Source organism: Scyliorhinus canicula, chromosome 8 (assembly GCF_902713615.1).
Source record: "Scyliorhinus canicula chromosome 8, sScyCan1.1, whole genome shotgun sequence".
Classification (NCBI taxonomy): Eukaryota; Metazoa; Chordata; class Chondrichthyes; order Carcharhiniformes; family Scyliorhinidae; genus Scyliorhinus; species Scyliorhinus canicula.
The window spans coordinates 42,949,878-42,966,219 of record NC_052153.1 but is presented as its reverse complement, the minus strand read 5'-3'; the positions used below and the strand labels follow the sequence as shown (position 1 = coordinate 42,966,219).

General features: G+C 41.5%; 1 protein-coding gene across 1 annotated transcript in view; it reads left to right on the top strand.

Moving 5' to 3' along the window:
* The first annotated feature begins 479 nt into the window (after positions 1 to 479).
* snapc3 (small nuclear RNA activating complex, polypeptide 3) overlaps positions 480 to 16,342 on the top strand; it is a 39,607-nt gene continuing 23,744 nt past the window's right edge. The window contains exons 1-4 of the mRNA XM_038804450.1: positions 480 to 760; positions 4,280 to 4,357; positions 7,568 to 7,652; positions 11,145 to 11,249. Of these exons, the coding sequence (XP_038660378.1) occupies positions 510 to 760; positions 4,280 to 4,357; positions 7,568 to 7,652; positions 11,145 to 11,249 (519 nt within the window). The 5' untranslated portion in view covers positions 480 to 509. The remainder of the gene's footprint in view (positions 761 to 4,279; positions 4,358 to 7,567; positions 7,653 to 11,144; positions 11,250 to 16,342) is intronic.

Here is a 16,342-nt window from a genome sequence, read left to right as displayed (position 1 = left end):
GGGATTATGAGGACAAGTAGGGGTAGCAACTTGTAAATAAGTGGAGTGCTCATTCGAAGGGTCGATGCAGACTCGATGGGCCGAATGGCATCCTTCCGCACTGTAGGGATTCTATGGAAGAGACATTTGGGGGACTGGCTTAGCCTATGTCTCTGTTATGTCCAGTGACAGGCGGTCCATCCTACACGATTAGACTATTTTACAGTGGGCAACAATGGCTTGTTGGGTCATTTCAGAGAGCAGTTAAGAGGCTGGGTCAACCATATTGTTGTGGATCTGGAGTCATGCACGTCAGACCAGATAAGAACAAGATATTTCCTTCCCTCAAGGACATTCATCAGTGGCAATGGTGAAGAAACTCTTTTCATTTTTAGTTTTGATGCAGCAATTGTACCTGAAGAGTGGCCTTGGCGCGTTGCTCTCTGGGAATGTATGGTGACGACATTTCCGGCGGATTGGACTACAATCCCCACAATGCCCCCGCCCCTACTTCGTCCAAAGGGAACAACATGGCGGCGGGGCCGAGCGGGACCGGGACTGCTGGAGCCTCCAGCCTCTGCCGCATTCCGGACTACGAGCTGCTAAACGTGAACTCGAAAGTTTTCTGCGTCGGTTCCTTCGGCAGCCTGTGGCGGGAGAAGCTGGAGAAGGCGCACCTGGCCTTGGAGGAGGGCGAAGAGGTGGTGCAAGTGGAGCAGCAGCTGGCGACGCAGCTGGAGCTTCCCGCCGACATGGTGGAGGAGCTGCAGCTGGTGTGCGGGTGAGGGCCATGTCTGGAGCTCGCTGACTAGGAAAAGGGAGGGAAACGATGCCGCTCTGTTTCTCTCCATAGACGCAATGACTGGGAAAACCGTTGCCGAGGCAAGAATTTGAGTCTGCAGAAGCACCACCGCAGATTTCTCTCATTGGTTGAAAGCTTGCATGTGGGATATTTTCCTGCCCAGAGGATCTTAATATCGCATGCTGACTACCGGGATAAAGGAGCCAGGGCCAGTACTAGTCTGCCTGCTGAAAAATGCTAAGTGCCCCACGTAAACCTACAAGTCTTTAATTGCTTAACACGCATACCCATAGTGGAGCAGGTCACATATTCATGCTGCAACTTGCAATTGATGGTATTGGCACCCTAAAATATAAGAAAGACTTTACAGAATTGGTTTATGGTTGGACACTTGAGACTCCTTTCAAGATAATTTCTCTGCTTAATGGATAAGCTAGAATCCATTATAAGGGGACAAATTGCAGAAGAATCTTTTAGAAGGCTGCTCTTACTTCATAACATTTGAGGGAGTGGGGAAGGCGAAGTGAGCCCTTCTGGTCTTCTGTTTTCTCATCCATTCACACAATCGCACAAATGACATTCGGACTCCTACAATGCAATTAGTCATATGTTCAATTTTCTGAAACTATTGGTTTGGTAGTGATAGAAATAACAGCTGCAATCCAAAACATTTTTTAAAAAATGTTCATTTCTCAAAGAATATGATTCAGAATCTGAGAATGCTTACAGCATAGGAGGCTGTTTGGCCTGTATAGTCTGTACTGACTCTCAGCAAGAACAAATCACCTAGTCCCTCTCCCCAACTTTCGCTCCGTCTTAGTGTTTTTTTTAACCAGATAATTAACCAATACTCTTTTTGAAGATTAAATCTCCTTCACTGGACACTCCTATTGTACATTCCAGATCCTAATCACTTGCTGCCTAATATCACCATTGCTTGTTTTGCCAATCACCTTAATCATCCTCAGGTTCTCCATCCTTCCACGGATGAGAATAGTTTCTCCATATCTACTTTGTCTGGGTCCATCATGATTTTGAACAGCTCCATTAAATCTCCTCTTTATCTTCTCCAAGGGGAACAACTCTAGCTTATAAATGATATTTAAGAATTTTCAATTCACTGCCTTGGAATAAGATAGATGGAAAGAAAGATTCAATGCTGCCGAGCTTAAAAAAGTCACAAATATGTAGCATCTTCTGATGATGGCTACTGTGTTAATACAGATCCAATTACTATATTTTCCTGCTCGCTTTTCTTCATGAATTTAGCCCATTTAAATCATCTATACAAGGCCAATCTCCATTTTCTTTGATTACAGTTTTATTTGATTATAATCCTTTTACGTTGTGGTCCTGGTTTTGAGGGAATGTCTGAAGGGTACTGCTATTCTGAATTTTACTTAATGTAGTTCAGCTACTCCCGTGGATCTGGCCAGTGTAATAATGTCACAGTTATGACTCTGTGTTTGACTACAATGCCATCACTCCCAATAACATACTTCGTTCAGAGCATGCTTTGATTGTAAGATTTAAACACTTTAAGGAGGACTTATGCTATTCAAGATGGTTTTGTACATGCGTAACATTGTCCAAAGATGTGCAGGTTAGGTGCATTGGCTATTCTAAATTGCTCTTGGTGTCCAGAAAGGTTGGCTGGGGTTATGGGGATAAAGGGGGATAGGGTGGAGGTGTGGGGCTTGAGTGGGGTGCTCTTTTCCAAGGGCTGGTGCAGACTCAATGGGCTGAATGGCCTCCTTTTGCACTGCTGATTCTATGATTGTCATCCATTGTATATTCGGAAGAATGGCAAATAGAGAATTCTAAAGTCAAGAAGGAGGTAGTCTCATTTCTCATTATTCATTCTATTAAACCCCTTCATTTCTTTTTACCTCTGTTCTTTTCACCTCTATATTAAAGCATTGCTTAGCTATCTCTGCAATAAGGAGAACAATCCTAGTTTCTTTAGCCTCTCCACATAACTTTTAAATCCTGAACCCTGGCACTATTCTAGTAAATTTCCCAACACTATCAAGGCATGACATAACGATGCAAAGCACTGTCCGAAAATAATATTTGACAACATTTGAAAAGGATGTCTAATAAGTGAATGTTATGCCAGAATAGGGCATATTACCCTAGTTTGAAGTGAAGTGGGTCAGTCATCCTGTCGAGCACTAGCAATGGACAAGGGAGGGCTTCTTTTCTAGTCATAGTGATTTTACAAAAAATTATATGTTTAACGATTCAGTTGTCATTGAATTTGGTGTTTCTCACAATATTAATGATTTTAGACTGAAATGATTTGCTTTTCTTTCCAAAACGTAATTGCTTTTTGATTTATTTGGGTGACTTTGTAAAAGCCAAAATGTGTTCTTCAAGGTTAGCAGTGATGTTTAATTAAGGGGTGGCACAGTAGTTACAACGGGGGACCCGGGTTCAATTCCAGCCTTGGGTGACGAGTTTTCACTTACTCCCAATGTCTGCATTGGTTTCCTCTGGGTGCTCCAGTTTAAAGGTATGTGATTAGGTGGATTTGGCCATGATAAATTGTCCCTTCGTATCCAAAGGTTAGGTGGGGGTTACAGGGTTGCATGTGTGGACTGATCTTAGTTGGGGTGCTCTTTCAGAGGGTCAGTGTAGACATGGTGGGCCAAATGGACTCTTGCACTGTAGAGTTTCTACGATTTTTGAGCTGTGAGAAATAGACCAGGACTAGAGACTTTTAGGGCAAGTAAAGGACAAACCAGACAAGGCTCTTGTTTTTAATTTGTGTCCAGTGGATTCTGCTGGAGGCTGCCTTTGTTGACTTCGGGAGAATTATAGTGAATCAGACTTGACAGCAATATCAAGGTAATCTGCCCAGGTTCTCATGACGATCGGGCACAGGTGAGGCCACAAGTGAGGTTCTGACATGAGTGAAACTAGCCTAATGTTGCATGGGCAGGGAAAATTCACTTCCATTGTTTGCCTTCGATCTTTTTTCCCCAACTCTCACTGTTCAAATAAATAGAATTTTTGGAGTATTGTGCTTTGGTTAATTTGCCGTCAAGCAACGGTTACTGGGAGTTGAGTTAGTTACGATTGGATGAAAATTGCTTTTATAATTGGACTAAGATTTGGCAACCATAATGGTTAAATGGCGTTGATGTGGAGATATCTTACATCTTCAAATACTGTGAAATGTTTTGATTGAGGGTGGTCTCATGGTGATGAATTATGAATCAAATGTTTTTGGGAAGACATTAACAGTTTGTATAGACCATCTTGCTGTCCTGATGCTTGCCCTGCTTGTTGGGATAAATTCATAGGCAGAAGAGACAAAATAAAGGCCCCTGAATGATGTAATTTGGAAATGTGACCATATCCAACTATGTACACGGTATAAGATTAATTCCGGATGGCGTGTTCAGTAGTGTTTTCTCATTTGTGAAATACGGACAGCCATCCTGGACTGCAGGTTCACACAACACCCAATGGAAATATTTCTTTGTTTTGCAGTGTGGATACATTGAACTGCACAGAAGAGGAGACCAATACAGAAGTCATCCCAGAAAATACAGAGCTCGTCACATTGGCGTATGTATTTTAAAAATTATATGTTTGTCCATCTCCACCTGAGCTCACCTATCACCATCTCTCCATTTTCACTCTACCCCCAGCAATTACATGACCTCCTGGCTTTTGTGTGAGAGGAATATCTTTTCCTAGACTCTATAGGGACTAAGAAAGCCCTCTAGTCCTGTGTTAGGTAGTTAGCCAAAGTCCACAAGGGGTCGTAGTCATCGCTCACTGTTAGAGAGAGAGAGAGAGAGAGAGACATAAGTGTTTATATAGCTTGAGGGGCACCACTCCGCACCAAGCATGGGGCAAGACAAGGAGACCACAGCTGGTGTGGGGATTGGACCATGGATGAGCCAAAATGTAAGATGACATTGGATGCAGTGACCTTTCTTGAATTTATTGCCCCATTTATTGCCTTTTCCTGGGCTACTTGTGGCATTAAGGGCAAATCCACCCACCAACCCATTGCACTTTGAATTCTGCAATTAAGTAGAATATATAGCTTATTTAAAAAACGATTTCTGTATTCATTCCCCAGCTGTGTGTCGCACCCTTGTAAAAACACTGCTTGGCATAATGGTACACAGTCTTCTCCCTTTAGATCCTGATCTGATAACGAATTACAGATAGCCTTTAATGCAGCACATACATTTACAAGTTAAAACGTTGGACATATAGGTAAGTCTGCATAGGTTTCCTCCGGGTACTCCGGTTTCCTCTCACTAAGTGCTGAAAGCTGTAAGGTGAGTTGGACACTCTGAATTCTCCCTCAGTGTACCGGAACAGGCGCCAGAGTGTGGCGACTAGGGGATTTTCACAGTAACTTCATTGCACTGTTAATGTAAGCCTACTTGTGACCCTAATAAAAATTATATGATAATCAGTCTTTCCAATGCCATTTTGGATTCTAACCTGCACAGTATCCAATTCCTTTGTCCAGTACCTTAGTACCTCACTTCACTTTTTTTTAAGGATTCACAGATCCCACCATTTAACAATAAATCACAGAACAAAGTTTACTATTCAGCATCCAGTAACTTGCTTTCCACGTTTCAAAATATGTAATCAAATTATTACTGGCCAGTGTCCAATAATCCTTTCTCCACGTTTTGAAATCCCACAAGAGCCCCCACTTTTGTTACGTCCCAGTTGATGTTATAACTGGACAAGATGATCCCAGAATGGCACCCTGGCTGAAAGATCAGATCTTTAACTTTTTAAAATAAAACTTGGAGTCACAGAACCGCAAATTCGCTTTTTTTAGTTTTAATTAAATTTAGAGTACCCAATTCAATTTTTCCAATTAAGGGGCAATTTAGCGTGGCCAATCTACCTACGCTGCATATCTTGTGGGGGCAAAACCCACGCAAACACGGGGAGAATGTGCAAACTTCATGCGGACAGTGACCCAGAACCAGGATCGAACCTAACCTGGGACCTCGGCTTCGTAAGGCAGCAGTGCTAACCATTGCGCCACCATGCTGCCCCTCCGCGAATTAGTTTTAACAAGAAGAAAAACATTTATTAAACATGGAAAAATGAGGTTATAATATAATACTCCTTTACACCTCCCTTAACTTAAATTTAAAGATTAACATGGATTACAAAGAACTCCTTAAACAGCAATGGTCTCATTCAAACAAAAAATCACTTTAAACTACACAGGATGACTGTGATAAGACATACTCCTCTCTGAACCCAAGTGAATGTTTGTGGATTTCACCTCAAAATCCCCCCCCCCCCCCCCAGATGATTCTTATACTGTGAGTCATCTTGTCTGACTGAACTGCAATTTCCACACGAGTGATTTCAAATTCTGCTTTCAAATTCCGCTTTCAAAAGACATACTCTCAAATCTTCTTTTAAATTATGCTTTCCCATCGCTGTTTCCATCAAGGTTTTGCTTTCAGGGTTTACACCTCTCCCTTTAGGTTCCCTTTATCTTAAAGGCTTTTATACAAACTCCGAAGTCCAGCCACTGATTTCCACAATTATTTCAAATAATATCTCCTAAACTGTAGTAATTTCTCTCAAATCTTAGCCCTACTGGAGATTCTTTCTGGTCTCATGATCGAATGCCTTTTCAGCTCTGACTTTACTGAATAGTTTTTGCTTCCCAGTTCCCTCTTTTCCATTAACTCCAGGCTTCTTGGACATTTCTCTTATTTTCGCCAGTTTCCTTAACTGGCTGGACTTTTAGGTTTCTGGCATCTGTTTTCTTAACCATTACTCCATAGTATGACTTTTCCTCTAGCAAGGCCGAGAGAGATGTTCGTTCTCCAGCATTCAAAACCAACTGCTTCTAGCAGAGTTGGGAGCGCTGCCTTTTCTCTCGTTATCTATCTACTAACTGCAATCAAATTAGTTAAACTAAAACTTAAAGGCTTCAAAGTTTCTCCATCTTACAAGGCCCCAGTTGCTATGCAATGCCTGCATACCTCTGCTGGCCTATTTATTCTTCATGCCATAGGCCCCTCTAAGCACAGTGGGAACTTAAGCCACCCCACACATACAAAACATATTTGTCCCAATATGAATCTAACTATAGTTTTAACCCTTCCAGACACAGAAGCTTTAAATTAAACCCATTAAAAAATATACCTTATTTCTAATGTTAACCAATATAAATCCCTTAAAATTACCATTGCTTTCCTAACTGCATTTACCACCAAAATCCTGACAGGTATATAATGGAAAAATACACAGAGAAAATGGTATTTACTTGAATTAGCAGTTTGAAAACCAGTTTAATCATATAAAATAAATCTCACACAAGCTTTATATACACATAAGTGGATGAAGAAACATTAGCACAAACTGTTTTAAATTATATTTGGGGGCCAGTTTAGCTGACTTGCCCAGACAGCTGGTTTGTGATGCAAGGCCAGCAGTGCGGGTTCAATTCCCATACCAGCTGAGGTTATTCATCAAGGCCCCACCTTCTCAAACTTGATCCTCAGGTTAAATCACCAGCAGTCAGCTCTCTCCCTCAAAGGGGAAAACATCTGATGGTCATCTGGGACTATGGTGACTTTACCTTTACTCGTGGGCATAAAAATATCAAAGAAGACCAAATATAGGCCATTGTCAAAATTCATCATCCAAAGAATGGTCAGCATTTGGGATGGACTTCAGGAAGAATATTGAAGCTAAATAGTTAGATACTGTTCTCGATATTTGTTTTCAAACTTAAAGTCCTTACCTTAAAATTATTTTCTTATCCAGAATCCGAAGGAAAGTAATTGAAAAGCGAGAGGCACGTTTGGTACATGATCGTACCTGCAGACAGGAAACGTTTGATTATGAACATGTAGGTTTATTTACCTTTATCATCATTTTGATTGTTTTAGTTTAGAAACCATTTTTGCAGCAAATTCTATTTGAATGTATGCTTATTTGACTCACTGCTCCCTGAACTTATGAAAATTGAGCATGAAAAAAGCTTGTAAAGTAAAAAAAAAATTAAACCTTTGGGGGTTCACTGAAAGTGCACCGTACACCTTGACAAATGACTGTACAGCCTTGTAGCTCCTTAACCAATTAGGTTTATTGATAATTAAGCAGAGGATGGATTAAGGTGGTGGTGTATTAAAGTAGTTGGGTGTAAAAAGAGAAATCGAGCAGGAAAGAAAAATTGGGATTGAGAGAGCAATGAGAAACAAATTCAAGTACGTTTCAGCATATAACTTGGCCGTTCAAGCTTCAATCCTTTCAAAAGTGGGGCTCAACTTGTATGTGGAGTATAACAGTAAACTGCTGGCATGGATAGTTGTCATTTTGCAATGTCAGTGGCATCCAATGCAGAGAGTGGGTGTAACTTGAACTCGTCTGTATCGCCTTGACTAAACACTTGTGCCCAATTATAAAGTACCAGTAAGTAAGACATGCGTTTGTGGGATTAAAGATTAGGTTGACTACCAATGAGAGCGCAACATGCCATGACTGAAATGGGTGGGTGTTGTCAACTTGTATGCCAAGTATAATCAAATACATAAACTTTGGGGCTAGAAAAATGGGGTTGTCTTCTGAAGTGCAATTTAGGGTAAAAAAAAGAATAAAATGGACATTTAAAAAAAATTACCACATCTCGCTACCTGAAGGAATGAGATTCCGTGCTTTTAATTCTTTGCTTTCTGGGCCAGAGTGGTTGATTGGCCGTCAATAATGATAATAACAAAAGTAAAAAGGAAATATAGAACATGGAACAGTACAGCACAGAACAGGCCCTTCGGCCCTCGATGTTGTGCCGAGCATTGTCCGAAACCAAGATCAAACTATCCCACTCCCTGTCATTCTGGTGTGCTCCATGTGCCTATCCAATAACCGCTTGAAAGTTCCTAAAGTGTCCGACTCCATTATCACAGCAGGCAGTCCATTCCACACCCTAACCACTCTCTGAGTCAAGAACCTACATCGGACATCCCTCCTGTATCTCCCACCCTGAATCTTATAGTTATGCCGCCTTGTAACAGCTACATCCACCCTAGGAAATAGTCTCTGAACGTCCACTCTATCTATCTATCCCCCTCATCATCTTATAAACCTCTATTAAGTCGCCTCTCAGGGAAAAGCCCTCAATCTCTGAAATCAAAACAAAATGCTGGAAATGGGGCGAGAAATAGAGTTAACGTTTCAGATCCATGACATTTCATCAAAAATGAGCATTCTAAACTTTAACTCTATTGTTCTCTCCGCAGCTGCTGCCTAATTTGCCAATGTTAAATGTTGTCTTGTGCTATTAATTGCTAAACTTAATTTCCTGTGGCAAGTTTAATGGGCAATTAATGTGAAAATCCAGCGATATTATGAAACTCGCAAGTAAGTTGAGGGCAAGGTTGTGTTTTTGTGAAGCAACCGGCAGAGCAGCACAATGTGTCCAGGAACTTGTGGCGGTTTGCAGTTCATAGGGTATCCCCCACTTGCACAGGTTGCTGGCCAATGTGTACATTATTTATGTTTACTCAAGTGGTTTACATAAGAACATAAGAACTAGGAGCAGGAGTAGGCCATCTGGCCCCTCGAGCCTGCTCTGCCATTCAATTAGATCATGGCTGATCTTTTGTGGACTCAGCTCCACTTTCCGGCCCGAACACCATAACCCTTAATCCCTTTATTCTTCAAAAAACTATCTATCTTTACCTTAAAAACATGTAATGAAGGAGCCTCAACTGCTTCACTGGGCAAGGAATTCCATAGATTCACAACCCTTTGGGTGAAGAAGTTCCTCCTAAACTCAGTCCTAAATCTACTTCCCCTTATTTTGAGGCTATGTCCCCATGTTCTGCTGTCACCCGCCAGTGGAAACAACCTGCCCGCATCTATCCTATCTATTCCCTTCATAATTTTAAATGTTTCTATAAGATCCCCCCTCATCCTTCTAAATTCCAGCGAGTACAGTCCCAGTCTACTCAACCTCTCCTCATAATCCAACCCCTTCAGCTCTGGGATTAACCTAGTGAATCTCCTCCGCACACCCTCCAGCGCCAGTACGTCCTTTCTCAAGTAAGGAGACCAAAACTGAACACAATACTCCAGGTGTGGCCGCACTAACACCTTATACAATTGCAACATAACCTCCCTAGTCTTAAACTCCATCCCTCTAGCAATGAAGGACAAAATTCCATTTGCCTTCTTAATCACCTGTTGCACTTGTAAACCAACCTTCTGTGACTCATGCACTAGCACACCCAAGTCTCTCTGAACAGCGGCATGCTTTAATATTTTATCGTTTAAATAATAATCCCGTTTGCTGTTATTCCTACCAAAATGGATAACCTCACATTTGTCAACATTGTATTCCATCTGCCAGACCCTAGCCCATTCACTTAACCTATCCAAATCCCTCTGCAGACTTCCAGTATCCTCTGCACTTTTCGCTTTACCACTCATCTTAGTGTCATCTGCAAACTTGGACACATTGCCCTTGGTCCCCAACTCCAAATCATCTATGTAAATTGTGAACAATTGTGGGCCCAACACGGATCCCTGAGGGACACCACCAGCTACTGATTGCCAACCAGAGAAACACCCATTTATCCCAACTCTTTGCTTTCTATTAATTAACCAATCCTCTATCCATGCTACTACTTTACCCTTAATGCCTTGCATCTTTATCTTATGCAGCAACCTTTTGTGTGGCACCTTGTCAAAGGCTTTCTGGAAATCCAGATATACCACATCCATCGGCTCCCCGTTATCTACTGCACTGGTAATGTCCTCAAAAAATTCCACTAAATTAGTTCGGCATGACCTGCCCTTTACGAACCCATGCTGCGTCTGCCCAATGGGACAATTTCTATCCAGATGCCTCGCAATTTCTTCCTTGATGATAGATTCCAGCATCTTCCCTACTACCGAAGTTAAGCTCACTGGCCTATAATTTCCTGCTTTCTGCTTTCTGCCTACCTCCTTTTTTAAACAGTGGCGTCACGTTTTCTAATTTCCAATCCACCGGGACCACCCCAGAGTCTAGTGAATTTCGGTAAATTATCACTAGTGCATCTGCAATTTCCCTAGCCATCTCTTTTACACAAAATGTTCACTACTATGAAGCCTACCTTTCTGTGGGTTTTTTTTATTAGTCTGTAGGAAATAGTTGGGAATGTTAATCCATTATCACTCACTAAACCCATAAAGGACTTGTTAATTTGCGTGGAACTGAATGTTAAATGTTTCATATCCTAGGTGAAGCAAGTCATGCAGTTCTTTAAGGTGGAATTAAATGTTGCTAAATTTCAAAAATCTCAAAATTCTGCTTAGCTTGAAAGTCTGACACTTTTTTCCTTTATTTTGTGTAATTCAGGAAATGCAAACTGTAGGAAGGAAGCCCAGTCATCCAGAAGATTCCATTGCAGCTGGAGAAGTGATCCTAACTATTAACGTCTACTCTCCTATTATATTTATTAAGGTGGGTATTGTGTTATAAGTTCAACCATTTTGTTAGTCACTAGTCACAGGTTGACTATTTAGCGATCAAGATATGTCAGATTGCATGTCTGATTGGTCAATGAAAATGGGTGATGGACACCACCTTTTGCCATGTGATCGCAATACTCATTCACACGATGCAAGTATGGACTTTAACCGTTTCGTGTTTTTTGTAAATTGGCAAAGCAAAACTGTTTGGGTCACAGAGTTTCACCCCAACTATATTGGGTTGAATTTTAGTCTCCATGAGTTTTCTCCCAATTTCCCATTCAGTTTGCCTCAGTTTGGTCTTTGTACCTTTCCAATCCATTTTGGCTTGTTTACTAGTCTAGTTTCCTTATAAACAAAATCTGCACTCTTTCCTTAGTCACTTTCAGACATTCCACATACTAATCCCACTTAGGAAAGACATTTCCCCTTAACTTTGTTACTGGTATTTTTAGTAATTGTCTTGTATTTATGGCCCTGGTTTAGGATTCTCCCACAAGTAGTAACATTTTTGCCAACCCAACTCATTGATAATTTTAAATTAATTTATCAGACCCTCCCTAACTCTTCTCCTTTCTTAAGAGTCCCAACCTGTGCAAACTTTCGTAGGAACGGGGTAGGCCATTCCGCCCCTCAAACCTGTCCCGCCATTATGACGTCATGGCTGATCTGTGACCTAGCTCCATATACCTGCCTTTGGCCCATATCCCTTAATATCTTTGCTCAACAAAAGCCTGTCTGTCTCGCATTTAAAATTAACAACTGATCTAGCTTCAACTACTGTTTGTGGGAGAGAGCTCTAAACGTCGACTACTCTTTGAGTGAAGGAGTTCTTTCTAACCTCTCTCCTGAATGGTCTAGCCCTAATTTTTAGACTGTACCCCCTAGTATTAAAATCTCCAATTAGTGGAAATAGTTTATCTTTATCTACCCATTCCCTATTAATAAATTGAATACATTGATCATATCACCCCTTAACCTTCTAAGTTCCAGTGAAAACAGGTCTCATTTGAATAATAGAACATAGACCAGTACAGCACAGAACAGGCCCTTCGGCCCTCAATGTTGTGCCGAGCCATGATCACCCTACTCAAACCCTCGTATCCACCCTATACCCGTAACCCAACAACCCCCCCCCCCTTAACCTTACTTTTATTAGGACACTACGGGCAATTTAGCATGGCCAATCCACCTAACCCGCACATCTTTGGACTGTGGGAGGAAACCGGAGCACCCGGAGGAAACCCACGCACACAGGGGGAGGACGTGCAGACTCCACACAGACAGTGACCCAGCCGGGAATCGAACCTGGGACCCTGGAGCTGTGAAGCATTTATGCTAACCACCATGCTACCCTCAATAATGTCTCCTCTTAACTTAACCCCTATAATCCAGGTGTCATTTTTGTAAACCTACGTTGCACTCCCTCCAAGGCCGAAATATCCTTCCTAACATGTGGTGCCCAGAACTGTTCTCAGTACTCCAAGTAGGGTCTAACCAGGGTTTTATATAACTGCAACATAGCCCCTTTATATGACTTTATATTCCAGTCCTTCAGATATAAAGGCTAGCATTCCATCAGCCTTTTTTTGGCATTTTTTCCTGGCATTTTAAGGATCTATGCGCCTGAACCCCCAACTCTTTGGACATTCACTGTGCCTAACCCCTCTCCTTTTAGAAAGTATGTTGCTCTGCCCTTTTTTTGGTCCAAAATGGATAACCTCGCACTTGCTTATATTAAATCCCATCTGCCCCAATTATTCTCCTTCACCTAGTCTGTCTATATCGCCTTGCAATTTAATGCTTTCATCTTGGCCGTCTACTATACCACCTAACTTTGTATCATCCGCAAGTTTGTATATATGACTTGTGTATGGCATTACTCAAGTCATTAATGAATAGTGTGAATAATTGAGGTATCAACACAGGTCCCTGTCGTACACCACTCGTCACCTCCTGCCAATTTAGAGTAATTACCCATTACCCCGCTCTGTCACCTGCCACTCAACCAATTTCTTAACCGTGTCAATAATTTTCCCTCAACCCCGTAGGCTTCCACTTTAGATGACAGTCTCTTGCGTGGGACTTCATCAAATTACTTCTGGAAGTCCGTATGAATAACATTCATAGATATTCCCCTGTCTATTACCTTAGTCACCTCTTCAAAAAATTCAATAAAATTAGTCAGGCATGGGGCAGTGCACTGGTTAGCACAGCTGCCTAACGGTGCCGAGGACCCGGGTTAGATCCCCGCCCGGTTCACTGTCTGTGTGGAGCTTGCACATTCTCCCCGTGTCTGCGTGGGTCTCACCCCCACAACCCAAAACGATGTGCATGGTAGGTGAATTGGCCATGCTAAATTGCCCCTTAATTGAAAAAAAAAGAACTGTGTACTCTAAATTGATATAAAAAAAGATTAATCAGCATGATTTCCCCTTTATGAATCCATGCTGGCTCTCCCTGAACAACTGAAATTTTTCGAGGTGTTCAGTTACCCCATCCCTGATTATAGGCTCCAGTAATTTCCCCACCATAGATGTTAGGCCATCTGACCTATAATTCCCTGGTTTCCGCTTTCACCCTTCTTAAAGTGGAGTAATGTGCAATTTCCCAATCCAGAGGGACTACTCTTGAATCTAGAGAACTCTGGAAAATTATAGTTGGGGCATCTATAATGTGTTTCAGTGTACTTCCTTTAACACCCTTGGATGGAAACCGTCGGGTTCTGGGAATTTGCCACTCTTTAGCTCCATTAATTTCTTAGTTACTGATGAAGCCCATGCGTTAATTGTATTAAGTCCCTGTCCTCTATGGACTATTTTTTTGGGACACTTGGAACGTTATCCTCCTTTTCACCTGTAAATACAGAGGTAAAGTAATTGTTCAACATGTCTGCCATTTCCTGATTATCACTGACAATATCTCAATTGGCAGCTTTTAGTGGGCCTACATTGCTCTTCAGCACCCACTTTCCCATTATATAATTATAACATTACTCCCATTGATTTTGATGTACCTTGCAAGTTTCCTTTCATAATCTCTTTTAGTAGCACTTATAAGCTGCTTGGTGACCCTTTACTGGTCCTTGTACCTATCCCATTCATTGGGATCTGTGCTATGTCTTGCATTTTATTATGCCCTTTTAGTTTATGTGAAAACTGAAACTTCTGTCTGCTACTATTCCTAAGTTTTGTTTTTGTAGTTTTGCATTTTCTCCATTGCTTCTATGCCTTTTAAAAGTATAGAGACTAGAACCGATCACAGGTGCAGCCTGACCAGTGTCCTATACGAGTTTAATAGCTTCCTACTTGTAGCTGCTCCGATCTGCTGTCTTGATATGTCACACTCGTCTGTCTTGTGCCATTCTCACACATCCAATGAATTTCCAAGCTTTGTTAATATTTTTAATTGCTTTGCTAAACTGCAATATCTTCAGTTATTAATTTATCCTTTTCCCTTTATTGCTATTTTCGAAGATGTAAATAATGCATTTCCAATAAAAGTGCATCACACCACATCACCTATCTAGTCTATGTTAAACTTCATTTTCAATTTAACTGTCTGTTCTGCAGGCCTAATTTGGTATCCTGGAAATTGTAATAATTGTTTTAATCTTCATTCATGAGATGTGGGCATCTCTGACTGGGCAAGTATTTATTGCTCATCCCTAATTACCCTTGAACTGAGTGACTTGCTGGGCCATTTCAGAGACCATTGGTGTGGATCTGGAGTCGCATGCAGGCCAGCCTAGGTGAGGATGGCAGATTTCTCCTGTAAAGTGGACAATAGTTTTATTATTAGACTTTTAATTGCAGATGTTTATTGAATTCAAGTTTCATTGGAATTGCACCTGGATCCCCAGAGCATTGCCCTGAGTGTCTGGATTATTGGTCCAGTGACAGTACCACTACCATCACCTCCCCTTGCTTTACTTTTCTTAAGCCCAAATCATTAATGTAGAATATGAATAAATATGGCATTAAACTGATCCCTTTGGAACATCAATTTTTACCTTCTTCCAATCTGATGAAAGACCCATATGTAGGAGTGTTTCCAAGGCCTGAGTATTGAGCCAGCTTTTACGTGGGGTACCTCCCTTTTAGTTATGGCTCAACTTAATACACTGATCTGCAGACACATGAACCTGGTTAAGAGGGCTTTATTATTCCAAGCTTGGTTCATAGACATGAGAAAGATCTGGATAACTGCCAAAATCAATCTCTCTGACATGGGCAAAAACACACAAATTACAGGATTTCCCAAAAATCAATAGCCTACCCCAGTTGGACTTGATCCAATCCTTAGCTGTCACTTTTATATTATCCAATAAAATTTACTTTAAGCAAAATGATGACTTGTGATCAGCTCATGATTTAACCCCATCCTGTCACCTGTTGTTTCCAAGGATCTTGTGTCCACTCTAAAGTTGTTTTTCTGACATTCTCATCCTATGTGTCGCAGTCAGTTCCTGTCCACCTCATTGTTCATCCAGGGGCAAGATGCCAAAGCTGGTTTCCTCTTTATACCATGAATTGTCTAGGACACTATATTGGGGGCCCTGATCAGAACTGTTTATCCTATTAGTCATGTATCATAAAACATAAAACAGGTCTGAAAAGTACCACTTGTGTTAAAGTCGTGGATGTGTGATATGCAGTCTGCGCATGGCAGCACAGTGGTTAGCACTGTTGCTTCACCGCATCACGGTTCCAGGGCCAATTCCCACTTGGGTCACTGTCTGCATGTTCTCCCTGTGTCTGCATGGGTTTCCTCCGGGTGCTCCGCTTTCCTCCCACAAGTCCCAAAGACGTGCTGTTAGGTGAATTGTACATTCTGAATTCTCCCATCGGTGTCCGCGAACAGGCGCCGGAGTGTGGCGACTAGGGGATATTCGCAGTAACTTCATTGCCATGTTAATGTAAGCCTACTGGTGACAATAAAGTTTATTATTAAAAAAATATTATTAATGCAATGCTGACTTGAATTGACTTTATATTATGTGGCAAATGCTCATCACTGTGAGCACACACTGGATGCAACGGTAATCCAGAATCCAGTGGGCTCCAGTGAAAGTCAGTAGCACAG